Source organism: Athalia rosae, chromosome 1 (genome assembly GCF_917208135.1).
Source record: "Athalia rosae chromosome 1, iyAthRosa1.1, whole genome shotgun sequence".
NCBI classification, from domain to species: domain Eukaryota; kingdom Metazoa; phylum Arthropoda; class Insecta; order Hymenoptera; family Athaliidae; genus Athalia; species Athalia rosae.
The window spans coordinates 8,351,412-8,367,291 of record NC_064026.1 but is presented as its reverse complement, the minus strand read 5'-3'; the positions used below and the strand labels follow the sequence as shown (position 1 = coordinate 8,367,291).

Sequence of the window (15,880 nt, the reverse complement as noted above, 5' to 3'; positions counted from 1 at the left end):
GTTTTGTTTACATCTGTGACTATAAGAACAAACAGATAATAAAACTCGTGTGAATTTCTTAAGATGGGAAAATTTCTCATCTTATCCCTCTAGGAATTGTTCAGTAGCGACTTCAATTTCTTGGGAATCCCAGATAATGACACATCCGTATTTTAAATTTCGCAGTTGTCCTAGTTGCATCCGTGCTTACATCGTGCACGTGTTTTTCAACGAAATTCGTCTAGTTTTGGAATCACAAAAAATAAATTTCTTTTATATTCTTTTTTAAATAAAAAAAAATCGAGCTTTAATAAATTTTAACGACCCTATATATACATACGAAAATGGGTGGAAACCGGCAGTCCTCGATGTGCTTCAGTCTTTGAGTTTGCGTTGGATCAATACTTTTGACCCTTTCAATACTCGTTTAGACTCGAGGTATCACTATTTGTGGTAGCCTCACCGACCCGGTGTTCATTATCGGCTAATAATTCGCTCTTTGAAAACTACATATAAATACGAGTAGTGCAACAGATTAAAAATTTCGCTGGGACGCGTACAAACGTTCAAAAGAAACTTGAATACTTTACGGCGAAGTAATCGTTTTGCGTTGTAATAATGAATTTTTTTCTTTCTTTATTTATTTATTTTTTTCATTTTTGCTTGTAATAATCCAACTATGATATCATGTAATATCAGATCGTTTGTGGGTGTCCAGAGTTGAAGTACAAAATTTTGAAAGTTCTTCTCATCAGCCACCTGCATAGCTGTAACAAAAGGTACACATTTCATCCTGGGGACCTATTTGTTTGAGACATTTTCAAATTTTAGATGTGATTTATTCATTTATTAAAAATTCGACAGTTCCGCCTGAATTATATAAATTGATACTAACTTCTGAAGTCTTACAAACATCAACTGTGAGCAGTCATGACGTCAAAGATTCTTGTCAAATTACCCACAGTACCATTCGTTCAAGTAAGTTTATCTTGCTTGCTAACTACTTAAAATTTATTTTCTCATATCAAGCTCTTGAGCACTTGTTCCTAGAAAGAATATTAATTATAATATCTTACAAATCTGTATTAGGCAAAGAAACCACATACCGAACTTGTGGCAGTGGCAAACAGAAACGATATGATAATCCCTCCCAAGCAGTCAAATAATAGTGGTGATAGAGCAATCCAGCTGGAGCAAAACATGAAATTTCTTCAGGAACAGCATCAAGCCATTCTTGTGGCTCTGCAAAAGGAAGTTGAAATATTGCGTCAACGCAATAGAGGTTTGTTATAAATATTTTTCCTCCTTTCGTAGCTAATCTTCCATGGTATTACAGATTTACAGTTTCAACTAGTTTTTTCAAATTCTCCAACCAATGCCCCAGCCAGTCCTTCCTCACCCGAAGATAGCGGGAATGCGGTATTTTTGAAATCCAAGGTCTGTAATCTTTAATAAGTTTCTCAGAGATGATAACTTACTTCTACAATTTGGATAACACTTCTTAAACTTGCTATAGGGTAGTCCAGTCAGCGTCAATGTTGCCTCACTGCAAGTTGAACTCTTGGAACGTGATCTTCAGGATCTCAAGGTATCTTTACAGGAAGCAAAGTCACAAAACCATTATTTGGTTGGAATAATTGATCAACAAAGGAAGTTAGTACCAGTTTGCTCTGATACCATGTTAGCTCATGTTGCCAACAATTATTATTGAAGTAAATGATTTATTTTACCATTAGAAAATTGGATACATTGGAGTGTCGATCAGAAAAGCCCTGCAACACAGAAGTCGGCATTCAAGTAGGAAGTGACATACAAGCTGGTCAAGCAGATTTCAGCACACGTCTGGAAGATGCTGAAGCCATGGTTCTTTGCCTGCGTCGTGAAAATGAAGATCAACGCAGAGAGATATCTGCCATGAAGTCCACGGCCAATAAAGGAAATGGAAACAATACAAGTGGAAGACCACATGGAAATCACGGCCATCGAAGTCGAGGACAAGGCCATGGTGGTGGTGGACAGGAACAAAATTCTCATAGATTTCCTCCTCTGCACAACCATAGTTACTGGCATCATGGTTTTGGGAGAGATGACAGGTACTTCTTTTTTATTTTATTCATGGCATTGTTGTAAATTTTGAATTTTCTATGATCGTGCATATTGATAAAAGCTTTTCCTTAATCAGCTTTGACCACTACTCCGAATATCGAGGACGTGCTCGTCATGACAAACAAGGGCACGACTCTGGTAATGGAGGAGGTACAGTTTTACCACAACTTCGCAGCGGTACCAATAAATCTGATAGCTTCAGCTACCCATCTTTCCATGTCAGATCAAGGGGCTATCATAATGATAGTAGTTATTATGGCGATGGATACCGCAAACACCGTGGTCAACGATCGCAAAGAGATTGCAAAGACCGGGAGTCCAGAGAACCCAGAGAATCGAGGGAGCAGCATCGAGATCTAAGAGAACAAAAAGAATATAAGGACACCTCACGAGGGCAGAAAGATCCCAAGACTTCGAAAGAAAAGTAAGTGGAACAGTTGTAATGATTGACAAACAATTCATTGCTTTACCATAATAATAATCCAACAAAGTACATTGGGTATCTATGCATCTTTCATCTACCCAATTGAAAAAGTGAATGCGTTCGGAATTATTATACAAAATAACTTGAACACAGATATTGAGCCACCATATTTTCCATGTGTATATTCAACTGTAGTTAGTTGTTCACATCATCGGAGGCTTGGTATGTCGTGCACATGTCGTAAAGCTTAAAGAATATCCTCAATGGTTCAGTTACTTTGAAAGAAACTACATTGTCGTTAGTGATGATCCGTGCTCTTCCTGTGTTTCTGGATTCTGGAGAAGTTAAATTGAGAGTAACAAGATGCATTTATTGCTATTGTACTTCAGCTGGTTATTGACCAACGTATTTTAGAAATAATAATATGTTTATAGAGCGATGTATCTGAAAGTTGATAAACTTCTGTCCACAAAAGAATCTTCGATTCCTTTACGCGCAAGTCAAATCTTTTGCTCCGTCGCAAATAGGAGTGTGTCCCAAAAAAACAGAATGTATCTTGAAATCAGGTTCTGAATATGGTAAGGTCACATAAAAGATTCATGGAGGCAGAAAAAAATATTACGCTGAACTAATTATGAAGAAAAATGGGACACAATATGTCGACTTTTAAATTTAAAAAGCCGAAACAGGTGCCAAAAAAATTCCTGACTGCATGATATATTTGATGTAGTTCTCGTCATTAAAATGCGCGCCCGTTCTTTTTAATGTACCTGGCGCAAGACTCTACCGAGTTTCTTGATTTTCATACATTTCTCACATTCAACTAATCGTTTTTACAGGTCAGTCGTTACTGTTATTTTAAAATGAAAAGAGCTAATCAAGATTTCAGTTCTACAACTATAATCAGACATGTTTTTGCATCTCATGCCTTATAAAATTATGAAAAATCTAGTTGTTTGAGGTTCCAAATACTTTGCTCTTGTTAGATGATGTTTCAAAGGAAACTGATCGCGGATGTGCTTTATACATATAGATATAATATTCATCTTTCAACTATATTGACGCTCATTTTTAATCACATAGGTAAATATGCATAATATACATGCGTACATATATTATTATGTATAAATATATATTATATATAAAAAAAATATTATTTTTAAATCATAATTTCAATTTGAAATGGATAATTCCACGTAATAAACATTTGCAAACTTGATATAATACTATATTATAAACCGTTGTGATCAATCCGGATCTACCTACATGTATGCAAATGAATAATCATTGCAATGTTTGAAAAAAAACAATCATAACTTTGCAACCATTAGAGTTGTAACTATGCTTTGATGTCGAATTAATAATTCATAAACACTTTATTATTACGGTATTAAGAGTGCTTGTTGTATACATATAGAACAGTCATTGAAATATAAGAATATACATATTGTACTGCGCTATACGGTTATACGGATGAGAATATGAAGCATAAAACTTTGCGCACAATTATTGGAATGCAATGTGATTTTTTCAACGATCATCATTATTTGCTATCTTTGTAACCAGACTGTACTCAAATATTGAATTTTCGCCTAAAAATATTATTTGTTATCAAATATGTATTTGCATTTTCAGTTAGAACCAAACTTACATTTGATGATTATTTATAAGTATTGGCGCAAAACAAGCTAAAGGGTTTGATCAACAGATGAGTTTAGTATTATGAATATTTGCCAGACCAGAAAAATGTTTGTTACACCTACCTTGAGAAAATAAATATTATATTCAAATTTTTTGGTTTATTTCTTGAATTTATTGCGATTAATAGTAATTATTTCAAGTTAATTATTTCAAGTTACAAATCTGAATGATATTTGAGATACAACAAATAGTCATAAAAATTCAACACACCTGTATATGCTAGTATCAGAAGGTTTAAATACCCACACTGAATTTATAACTTTGGAGGCATTTTCTTGTCTCTGATTTTTCTATTGGTTGAATTGGCGAAAATATTACCTGAGGTAAGCTTTGGAAATGATATATCTGGACCCAGGATAGATGATTCTGTCTCCACAATTACATGGGGTGTAAAGGCGTTTTCCTTGTGAACTGTTGAGTGAGAAATAAGAACCAAGTACAAGATATGTAATAAAAACAATCATCATTCTGAACATTAACTTACTCAGTTGTCGTTGTAGGTGGCTGAACTTTGTGGACCCTGTCTTGTTATTTTCAACAACAGTTGATGCATTTGTTTCATGTATAAACTTGTTCCACAATCCTTCCGATTCATGGGAAAGCCTAGACCACCCTGTTCTTGCAGAGCTTGTATTAGCACGTAAAGTAGACTTGCTGGATGGAATATCACTTGGTGAAGCATACTTTGATGCGATGCATTTGCTCCATTTTGGGGAAAAAGATATCTCAGATGCACTCGCTTTATGTAACTTATCATGGCCACTATAGGTCTTGAGTTTCTGTCTAGCGTGGGACCCTAGAAGATCATGACATGCAAAATATGACAAAATCCCGTTAAATTAGCCTTCTCAGCTCACTTACGAATCTGAAAGTCCGACAAGCTTACAAAGCAATCTGAAGATGTAGTCAGCAACTCTGTTTGGTCAGAAATATATTTTTCATACTTTTCATATTTGTCAGAATTTGGGGACTGAAATAATTTAGGTGCCAAGAGTAAAGAACCATCAACGTCAAAACTGACAATCGCATCGACATTTCTAGGTGAGCTAAAAGTATCCAACACGCCGACTTTTTCATCGTTCTTGGCCGCAATTTCAGATATGTTTTGAGGAAACTCTTTATTGGCTTCAAAGGATTGTGTATCGGTATCTAAATCCTCAGCAAACGTTTCATCCATAGTTTCATATTCACTGATCGTCTGATATAAGGAATCAGAAAACTGATCGATTGTATTGATTTCCACATCGTTCTCGTTCCATCTTGAGTAGAAATTTTGTTCAATGCCCCTGCATTGCTGTTGTGATGGTTCGTCTATGTACTCCGGGTAGTTATGTTTAAGAAGTTTAGATTTGCCTTTAATTCCAGATAATGGAAAATTTGGAGGCACATGTTTTTCTCCAAATGACGGTGTGCTACACTTCTGAATATTCCACTTGGAAATTTTTTTCATGTTATCTACAACGTAAATGGATAATCAATTCATCAAATTGTTGACTGAAGTATAAATCTTCAGTCCACGATCAAAAGAACCACCACTGTAATGCGAGATTTGTAAAGGCGGTTTTTGATAATCTAATAATAATAGCTACTCACTTCTTTGCAAATATAGGGCCAAAAAATGAAAGTTAGAATTGTGAAAGATGACTTAAAAATTAAAGAAATTAATGTTGGGCGCCAGCTATCTAGCGATGCCGTGTACAAAATGTTCAATAAAAATAGGCTGAAATGTGAAATGTATGGTGAAACTGAATAGAGTAGATATAATCAACAACGTTTGTCTTCACAATTTGAACAAGCGTTAGTTATTCTCCCTTCATTGCCAGTATAATTAGCGTTGTTGTTTCTATTGGACTTGGTTGCAAAATAATATTTGACCTTGTAGTGACCCATGATATCGCACCTATTCGCTTTAATTGCGAGTTCTTAGATACTTGTGTGACTGAAGACGTTTGACTTATAACGAAAGTGTAATCGAATTACACGAGAATGTAAACATACGCGTTGTTGTTCATTGCTATACCCATATACCCGGACGCTCTTTCTGCTCTTCATAATTTCTATTATCGGAGTTCCCTTTGTTGATAGCATTCGTGCTTTTGGAGTAATATTCCGAAAATACAGATTTGGTCGAACTTCGTCTTCTCAATATCGGCAACAATAACGTAACATCTGACCGTACTGCGAACTTCGCGCTTTTTCGCATTTGCCCGCACACTCTCCCTATCGTTTCTTGGTAAAACTATCGCGTTGAGCTAAACGTGAGCTAAACTTTGAAATCTACACTCAACGGCTAAACTACTCCCTATATTACCAATCTTCAGTCAACGCATCGAACGCACATGTGATGGATGGAATTTCAAAATTCGCGCTAAGCGAACATTTCAAGGATCGAGTGTGATGTATAATTTAAAATCTTAATCAGACAGATGCAAAACAGAAAATCACAATAGTTCGGATTACAAATAGGTACAGAACATTATTATCATTGCAGACTGAATGTTCCAAACACTATTGCGTGAATTCATGTCATATCATGTCATATCGATTTTATTCTTTTCATAGTGAGATTGTAATTACCAATCTGTTTTTTTCAATTGCTGCACCAAGTTTTAAGATCCAGTACAGTGATCATTATAATTGACAATCAAAAGTGTAGCATGATAAAAGAATATAAATAGCACTTTTTATTAAAATCTTTATTCATCCTCATAGCGTTCTCCTAAATAATAATTAACATAATCTAATACGAAATTCTGGAGTAAAAGGAAAAATATAATAACATATTATACTAAAATTTGTAACGTCAAATTCATAATGGTAGTGTAAATACATGAATAGTATGTTCTTTGACTGATGGTTATGATCCTAAGTATACCGTACAATGAATGGTTGGCTAACAGCATTTACATTAGCCGAATAGAGTGCTGGGCGCAGATGCAAGTAAATTGATTGAATTGTTTATTATTATTTCAGACCTCAATTTCATGACAAATAGCTTTGCAATCAAATTATCAGAATTGCTTCCAGCCTGATTTCTACGTGAAATGTTTTGAAGGCAAATGGATCTAAGACACTAAATAGTAAATATACACACATATCTATATGGTGACAATAGAATTTTATCTAGACGCAATAGCAGGGATGGTCACAATAATACAAATAATAAGAATGGCGACATGAGTAATATCGACAATAATAACAACAACAATAACAGCAGGCTTCAAATAAAAAGTAGACAGTTTTGTCTACAGACTGTACTTTACCGCACCATGGCAGCCAGCACTCTCTTCCATATTTCTTTGCGTTGTGAAGTAATATGAGAAATTAATATCATATTATCCTCTGAACACGGCGTACAAGACTTATGTTTGTATTCGGAGGTTGATCACACGTTGCACACAGTCATGCAAGAATAATCAAGCTACAAGCTTGCTTGTTCAATATTACATTCTCGCACAATCACTTCCATTAATATCTAAGGAATTTGCACACAACAATTACTTGAATCATCACTTGCGCGAACTGACGGAAATAATTAATGAAGATTTGAGTTCAATTTTTGCCACAAATATCCTTACTTTACCAATTAGTAACAAAGCTAGGTTGTTTGTCTGTTTTAGATGTTATTTGTATTTACTAAGTATGCAAAAAATATCCTACTGATTTGCTAGGGTATGAGGTTGTTTTAATCTAAAAATTGGGAAATTTTTGATAATAATTTGTAAACTTGATTTATTAGAGATGGTACAGGTAATATCTACCTTGGCTTTATGGGAAAAGTTTCATCATCGGAAAGTAAAAATATTCGGAGCAAGTCATTTTAAAATGAATCACCAGATAAAGTTGCTAATACAAAATAGATTGATAATCCTATTTTGATGCAAAGTAATCATTGGGTAAAATAAGGTTCAAATTCTCTTGCCTCTTATCAATAATGTTAAGTGAGATGAGGTCAACATTACCATAGTCACAGAGCAAATGGATCGATCCATTCCAATTTGTAGAGTTACACAGCAACCTCTACAGGTATAACAGTAACTCAACTTCAAAAGTAGTTGAATAATATACAATAATTGAACAATGTAATTATTGGAATCAAAAGGTTGGAATCAACGAACAATTCAATATATGGCAAAACTGCCCGCTTCACATTTCATTTACCATACAACTCTGCTAATTCAACCATAACAACAGATAGATCCTTTTGCCTTCTAACAATTAGTGACTATGTTTAAGCTTGGCATGTTAGGAATTTTGCGTGATAGCAAAATACCATTAGAATGTCAATGATTTTTTTTTCTTTCACTTCGTTCGGATTACAACAGGTTGAAAAATGAAATATCAATACGAACAGAATGGATTGTGAAATATAAATATCGTGAGTGGCCAGCAGATAGTTAGTTGTATACTGTTTATTTATTTATTGGCAAATAACAATTGGACCACATTGTCAAAAGATCCAGGGGGCATCAAAATGTTTATGCATCCAAATATTATAACTTAGTAAAAGATGTAGAATGGGTTATTCCATTAAGATTATTTCATAATGCATTGCCACGTTAATTTGTATATACATTCCAGTGTATTCTGATTTATCACGGAAGGATTATCAATTTGTAAGCAAAGTTTTGTTTCACTCAACATATAAAAATAATTTAAGGCAGACAAGTACCTAATTTTTAACAGTTTTTATGGTGCATACAAGAATTGAGAAAATATGATTACGAATGCCTGTTCAACGGTACAAATCTCATTCAGTTTGAAACAATCTATACATTTGGGATCTTTTGTACGAGACGTGGCTCAATTCTTCTTGCACTGGAAACACCGGCCTAAGTTGATTTCTACTGTAAGGCTGAATGGCAGTTTTTCAATGGTGCTGATGATCTATGAGATGCGCACACAACCAAACCGTTTTCTCGTACTTTTCTTACTACTTTTCCCATATCTTTCTGTCTTTGGAAATTAAAAATTTACCAATAATTTGAAAACTCTTTGAAGCTAATGCCGTGTGCGACTTATCAGTTATTTACATTTTATGTATGTATTAAACGAGATCTAAATGTTATAACTGCACACCGAATTCAATATAAGAAACTAGTAGATATATGATGTTTCATGTGGAACATACAGAAATACACGATATAACAAATAGAAATGCACAATCTCACTCAAGCTCACTGTCTATTGGATAATATACACGCACATACATTCTTACAAAGTATTCTACGGTTTGCGTCATATGCACGACAAAAATCGTACAAAGCTTTCGTGTTTGAACTTATATTTGCAGAAAGTCTTATAGCAGTTACATGGAATAGGTCTGTAACACGATGTCGTATACTAGTTAAGAACGCTAGTAAATTTTATATACAGCTGTTGAGAATAAATATTTCAATTCAATCATTTGTGGATTGACTTGTGGAAAACGTGTGGCCCTCACTTGGACTGCATATTGAATTTGATGTGTGAAAAGAAATTCTCGGGTAAGACATCTTGAGATAAACAGGCAGATTCTTTAATCAACATCAAACGCAACCGAGATTTTCCAACATTGAATTTGTCAATGATTATCACATTCTGTAATTCTACATATTTGGTTGCGTGTGCCTACGATATGGCTGCCAATCTTTATCTTGTATACAGCAGACGTCTTAAACGAGTCTTGTTGATAATACACACGCTTATCGCAAAATTTGAAATATTCATTCCGCCTCATATTTTTGTAATGAAACAGAACCACTGGCTCTGTGATCTTTAATGAATTTATCGAGAATTATCAGGAGAATCAAAACAATCGATGCACACAATGATGGAATATGTAGAGGCACAGATGTCAATCCTAACAGCAAAATATTCGACGTTCACATCGCTGTCAAAACTTATAGATGCAAATTGAAAGGTGTGTTAAGAGGATAATAAATAACAAATATTCTGCTACATGTTTGCGGGGTAATTAATATAATTCGATGGAAGAATAAATCGCATGAAAATTTATGATATATGCAATGCACTTACATGCGAAAGAGGCTCTCTGTTGTCTTTCTCGAAGACCAGTCAGCTGCAGCCTGTATAATCGATGATATCTAACAACCTCTAATGCTGTTAGCCTCAATATCTGTGCGTACAAGACACGTATCGTATGAGTCCCAAACACTTCACTGTTTGCATATCAGCCATATAAGCAATCAGAGAAGTTATGCATAATATCAATCATATCTTAAAAGTTACCTAGTTAATGTTGTGTTTGTGTATCAAATCATTATCGTAACAATTAATTGTTGGGCACACACCGAATTAAAGTCTCAGCTGTAAGCACGCATCGTGTAGTCGCTTGTTGATATTTCCTATTTATTAGCCATCCTCTTTCGGTGGAGTAAACCAACCTGTAATAGCCAAGAACAAATTTTCTCTTAAAATTCCCTTGACCTACAAGAGTCGAGTTCTTGAATCCTCGATTAAAACTGTAGAATTGGTACAACCATCTTTATAATGTCAGAGGTTGTTCAAATTGAGAAATCTATTATTATCACTAAGAAAAGTATTAATTAAAGAAACCGGGCATGGTAGAGGCTTAGAATACAATGTGTTGAAACGATACAACAAACATAAAGTAAACAAGTAAAAGCGTAGAAGTCCAGTATACAATCAACAAATACCAAAAATACGTATAATAGAATTGAGTCAAGTAAATAAAAACCCGATACGAAGAAAGTTTTATCCAAAAACAAAAAACGAATACGCACAAACTATATCAGCTGGTAAAGAATTCTAGAAATAATAAGAAACAACCACAAACGCATTCTGGAAAAATATTATAAAGCACAATAGAACCACCAAAGCACGATCATGAGACACTTGCTTGATAACCTGGCAATGCAACTCTGACTTGACGAACTGAAAAGCCTGCACCAGGTACTCAAGAGCATTACGCAACATTAGTGATAATAGAAAATAAAAGGTATCTGTTAGCCTCGAGCAGGTGTAGCGTCCTGTTCACTTTGCAACAAATGGAAGCAACAAACAGAGATGGACAATCACGAGGTAATTAGGGAAGATCAAGTGAGGAAAATTTATAAAATCGAATGCATTGATAATTTCAACATTTTTCAAGAGTCTTTCTGAATTACTATGAGCAGACAGTGCTGTTGCAAGTAGGCGTTAACGAGTAGAAAGTCTTGAGAACGACTTACCCAAAATATGTATACATATATAATTGTAAAGAAGAGTAACCTAATTAGCCTTTATTAGGTTTACGCAAATATTTGAAACTTATCCTACTCAACGTCAAAGCAAAAACTCTTTGGAATACTAGTTGAGAGGATTTACAGTAATGTATATGAAATCACTCACCATTTTTTTCGTGTATCTGCACAAGGGACTTAAAGGACTGCTGAGCACGTGCCAGACTATATTGTCCTTGGCTGCCACATACTTTTCCTCCACCACCTGCTCCTTGGAACTGTATACGTGCTTTTCCCTTCACCAACGTCGCGGAAATTTGCATTATAACGGCCTCTACCGTGTATGCCGAACTCCAGCCTTGCTTTGTTAGTAACTCCATACAAATTGCACCACCTACTAGTACGTAGCCACCTGATATTATCGGATGAACAACTCGTACAAATGGTGGTTCAAACGGATATGTCTCCTGAAATATGTAAGCGATCAATTATTAATAATTTTAATTTGATATTCATGATCATGAATATCTATTTGAAACCTATATAGAGTACAATTTGGTAATTCATGCAGAATATTTACTAGTTTCAAATCCAGCTATTGCTATTCGTGTATATTTAGCCAAAGCCCTAAAACATCGGCGTGTAGTTAATAGAATGTAACGCACCTTAAAGAGCATGTTAAGAAGAATACTGTCTTTACCCTCTTTTTCTTTAAGGAGGACGAGATCATTGTGTAGTGGGGAATCAGGATCAACACACATTAACCTGATATTCCACTCGTACAAGCTATCATTAACAAGTTCTATGCTGTACATTCCTGAAATCAGTAAAGTAAATAATACAAAATTCAATCAACAAAGATGTCAGCTGGGATGATTTATTACATTGGTACTTTTACTGATGGCATCATTAAGACGGAATCTAACTGAATATATCTACATACTTTGTGTAATTGCTTTCCTGTTATTTACATATAATCTATATAATTCAAATCAAGAGTCATACAAGAAATTATTGATCAATACACAGTGCGTACCTTTTTTGAAACTATCACTTCGGTATATGTCACGCAATTCTTTCATAAGTCGATCAGTCGCTTGAACACTGCCCGACACTGATCCTTTTAAATAATCTTGTCTCTGATTTTGTCTCAACCTTTCAAGTGTCGCCAGGTGCTCTAGGTCCATTTCGTCACCCTAGGATACAAACAGAATAATTATTACAGCACACAGAAAGTCGACATTATCCAGTTACACGATGCATTTCTTGATAAAACAGAAACAAAATTGCCGGTAGCATTTCTACCAAAAAACGTACCAAAACGTTAAAAATATTCGAGTCATTTTCAGGATAAAACAACAGTCTGTCGAGAGTTTGAATCTATAAAACTCTTGTAATGATCAGTTTTTATAATTACCAATAAATGAATAAAACTGTATCTTTACCTTACTCTTGGCATTAGCCTCTCCCTCGTCCATGTCTAAATGTAGGTCCTCTTCAGTCTCGCTTTCTTCATCATCTTCTATATCTTCCGCATCCTCAGCTTCCATTCTTTGAGTTACAGCTGCAGCTGCTCCTCCCAGTCGAAGCGGATCCAATGCAGTTCTCAGTCGTTCAACGTCAGGTGGTTCAGGCAATGAGTGCAAACGACACAATTCTTTTAAGAGAATTCCCACCTGATTAATTACATGGTTGTCCCGGCCTGTGGTGTTACTCAAAATTTGTACTGCATTTGTCACGCTTGTTTCTTCTGACTCTGCAAACCAGACTGGTGGGGTGGAAGGATAGGTTTCCTGTAAACATTATTTTTCATCAATAAGAATCGTGCTTCATATTTATTAGTTGATGTAAAGTACGCTTCTTACTATGAGTTATCAGTGTCAAGACTATTGGTGATTTTTATCGATTTGCACTAATAGGAGCTTTTTCCACATAGTCAGGTTTCCCAATATTACCACAGTTATTTAATTGATATCATTAAAAATACTATGAATGTGGTAATCGATAAAAATAATCTTTCTAGAACATGTGTAGAATGTATATTGAAATTACCTCATACTATCTGTAATTTCTCTTAAGCTACAGTATAAATTTTGTATAATAGGTCGTCATGTACGTACGTACATATCTCTCACTTTGTACCATTGAATTATTCTGAGATGTATATGTTAGTTTACGCTATTTTTCAATACATTGTGACTGATGAGATGGTACCTCATAAATAAGGCATCTAGGGTTGCACATAGATCATTGTTCATTTAAAATAATAGTGAGTAAATTTCGAGTGGTGCACAATGTTCTGTATATGCAGCGTTTTGACGGATAGACATATGACAATTGACAAAGCTCGTTTTCTTGTGACAATAACATACTTTTCTGCCATCTCTTTATGGGTTCTAAGAAGAATTAGTCATAATTTATGTGAAGAATGGAATAACCCGACAAAGACTAAGAAGTTTAATTGATTTTTGGGTAGGATAAAAATGAATAATAAATGTGGAACAGCAGAATTTGGCTGCCAGATCAGCAGATGAAGTAAAATGTTTGATAATAACATCCAAGGGTTAGAGACAGTTAATTTTTCCACAAACTAATCTTTTAATATCCAAAGAATGAATGGGTACTTAAGTGAATGCTTACTTATAACTCTATTGTTGGCAGAGCCTTACCCTCAAACTTGAGACATACATTGACCTCTACCCTTAACATTGATTGGGCTAAAAATTGGAAAATGAAATAAAACTCAGGATTGTCAAAAGAACGTTCCAACGTGCAGATAAAAACGGGAAAATCCAGCGTATATCCGATGAAATTGACAGTGTGCGAGCGATAATGATATACATTTAGATTGACAAATAGGAATATCAAATAACAACACAAATGTTGTTGTTTCTTTGTCCTATTCGGTATGGTGCTACTGCAGATTTTCTTCTAGTATCCATACGGGGTTCATAGATTGTAGGTAAGAAAGTGAGACCCAATAGTGAGACATTGATTTTTATTCATTAAATGTAATAAAGTACTTACTGTGATATTCGCATGAATCTCATATTTCTTCCCATTTTTACCGACGAACCTGCAGGTGAGCTCGTCGACACTCGCTGACATTATCTGAAACCTCTCATGGCTCTTTGGAAACACAGACTCGAGAGTTTTAATTTCTTGTTTTAAAGTGTTCAAGCAAGCCATTTGATAGACGCCCGCGCGAGATGGGCTCTAATTGTCGGCAGATCTTTACCCGAAAAAACACTTCAGGAATCAAAAACACGGCGGACAGATAACTCCCCGAGAAAATGGCGACCGCAACTACACCGAGCTTTCAATGCTTTCGGCAACCCTCGTGCAATTTCGAGTACATATTCATTTTATGATTGTGTCCCCATCTCTTAACATCTTCCTGACCCACGTCCTGTTTCGTCTGACGATCTATCTTCCCATTCTGTTCGTGACTTTCGTCGGTGTGATTGCAACATGTGTGGGTAGCTGTCAGTTGATCAAGTTAACAGAAACAGTTCTATGTTTCACTGTAGAAGGTTAATTTTGAGTTAATTTACTGTAACTTCAGTTTTTTTTTCAATGAGTCAAGTAAAAAGATTAGCCTTCAGTGTGCGACAAATTCATAATGGTAATTATCAATGTTCTTCATCAGCGGTTGCCCTTGTCTGATAAATTTACCTTTTGTTTATATTAGTAAGGTTTACAAGAATGGCATCAACTGAGAAAACAAATCTGGATGCGGAAAGTCCCAGAATGCAGGAGTTCAAAAAGAAACTTAGGGAGCGCACTCCAATTGGTAAGCAGCATGTTAAAACATAATACAAACTCTAGGACCAATAATGTACAATCAGTCAACACAATATTCAAGTACTTTTGGGTACCTTTATATCTGTGGTTGGTCTCATGCTCGTCTGATGTGTTGAACAAAAACTGAGTTCTTTCACAGGGAAGCTGGAAGAAATGGAAGCAGGAAAACACCCGTATCAAGAGAAGGAACCTTTAGAACCTCATCCCAATAATACAAATCCAACCACAGGAGAAGTGGGGGGGCCACGTGGTCCTGAGCCTACTCGTTATGGAGATTGGGAACGAAAGGGTCGTGTTTCTGATTTTTGATCAATGTAGAAATATTTTGCATACATATAGAATTGTTATATAGTGTAAAATATTAAAAATGAAGAGTTTGAGCCAGATAAAGTTTGTTGTAACTTGTAACACTATGCGTTGGTCAATGCATAGTAGAAACACATTTAGGAAGGCAATGCAAGATATCAAAATTTGTAGGCTGTTCTCTCCGTTGTGTTATAAATTGTCATGAGATCTAAAGAATTTTTGTAATGTCACCATAGATAATTGATTACAGTATATTATTATATGAATAGTTCATAAAAGGCTATCAAAACATATGATACACATTGTTGAAGGAAATTTCCTTTTCATGATTTACATGATTCAAATTTGTGAAATAAATAATCTTGTCATGAAACCC

At 35.1% G+C, this 15,880-nt stretch overlaps 4 protein-coding genes across 9 annotated transcripts; 2 read left to right on the top strand and 2 right to left on the bottom strand.

The window, feature by feature from the left end:
• Positions 1–5: 5 nt before the first annotated feature.
• Positions 6–4,299, top strand: LOC105686033 (coiled-coil domain-containing protein 74A-like). 2 transcript variants are annotated; one of them, XM_012400580.3, is made up of 8 exons: positions 6–591; positions 679–758; positions 844–957; positions 1,069–1,261; positions 1,316–1,416; positions 1,496–1,632; positions 1,716–2,072; positions 2,162–4,299. In XM_012400580.3, exons 3-8 carry the CDS (start codon positions 910–912, stop codon positions 2,511–2,513), a joined length of 1,188 nt encoding a protein of 395 aa, XP_012256003.2. In that variant the 5' UTR covers positions 6–591; positions 679–758; positions 844–909; the 3' UTR covers positions 2,514–4,299. The 2 variants fall into 2 exon arrangements, with proteins under 2 accessions (XP_012256003.2, XP_012256005.2); XM_012400582.3 differs by having other exon boundaries at positions 6–758; positions 2,162–2,235; positions 2,309–4,299.
• LOC105686034 lies at positions 4,082–6,752 on the bottom strand. 4 transcript variants are annotated; one of them, XM_020852345.2, is made up of 4 exons: positions 5,804–6,752; positions 5,072–5,665; positions 4,695–5,006; positions 4,082–4,621 (listed from the first exon to the last, which is right to left on the bottom strand). In XM_020852345.2, the coding sequence occupies exons 2-4, from the start codon at positions 5,658–5,660 to the stop codon at positions 4,464–4,466; spliced, it is 1,059 nt and encodes a 352-aa protein (XP_020708004.2). In that variant the 5' UTR covers positions 5,661–5,665; positions 5,804–6,752; the 3' UTR covers positions 4,082–4,463. The 4 variants fall into 4 exon arrangements, with proteins under 4 accessions (XP_020708004.2, XP_048509942.1, XP_048509934.1 ...); XM_048653985.1 differs by having other exon boundaries at positions 6,209–6,752; XM_048653977.1 differs by having other exon boundaries at positions 5,072–6,752.
• Positions 6,753–6,891: 139 nt separating this feature from the next.
• On the bottom strand, positions 6,892–14,821 carry LOC105686009 (ubiquitin-conjugating enzyme E2 Q2). 2 transcript variants are annotated; one of them, XR_001103020.3, is made up of 7 exons: positions 14,422–14,821; positions 12,840–13,187; positions 12,431–12,590; positions 12,060–12,211; positions 11,564–11,861; positions 10,442–10,596; positions 6,892–10,328 (listed from the first exon to the last, which is right to left on the bottom strand). XR_001103020.3 is itself a non-coding variant. In XM_012400535.3 (6 exons), exons 1-6 carry the CDS (start codon positions 14,581–14,583, stop codon positions 10,565–10,567), a joined length of 1,152 nt encoding a protein of 383 aa, XP_012255958.1. In that variant the 5' UTR covers positions 14,584–14,821; the 3' UTR covers positions 6,892–10,564. The 2 variants fall into 2 exon arrangements, 1 of the variants encoding a protein (XP_012255958.1); XM_012400535.3 differs by having other exon boundaries at positions 6,892–10,596.
• Positions 14,822–15,877, top strand: LOC105686012 (succinate dehydrogenase assembly factor 4, mitochondrial-like). Its single transcript, XM_012400539.3, has 3 exons — positions 14,822–15,019; positions 15,086–15,187; positions 15,338–15,877. Exons 1-3 carry the CDS (start codon positions 14,971–14,973, stop codon positions 15,505–15,507), a joined length of 321 nt encoding a protein of 106 aa, XP_012255962.1. The 5' UTR covers positions 14,822–14,970; the 3' UTR covers positions 15,508–15,877.
• The last annotated feature ends 3 nt before the right edge of the window (positions 15,878–15,880 follow it).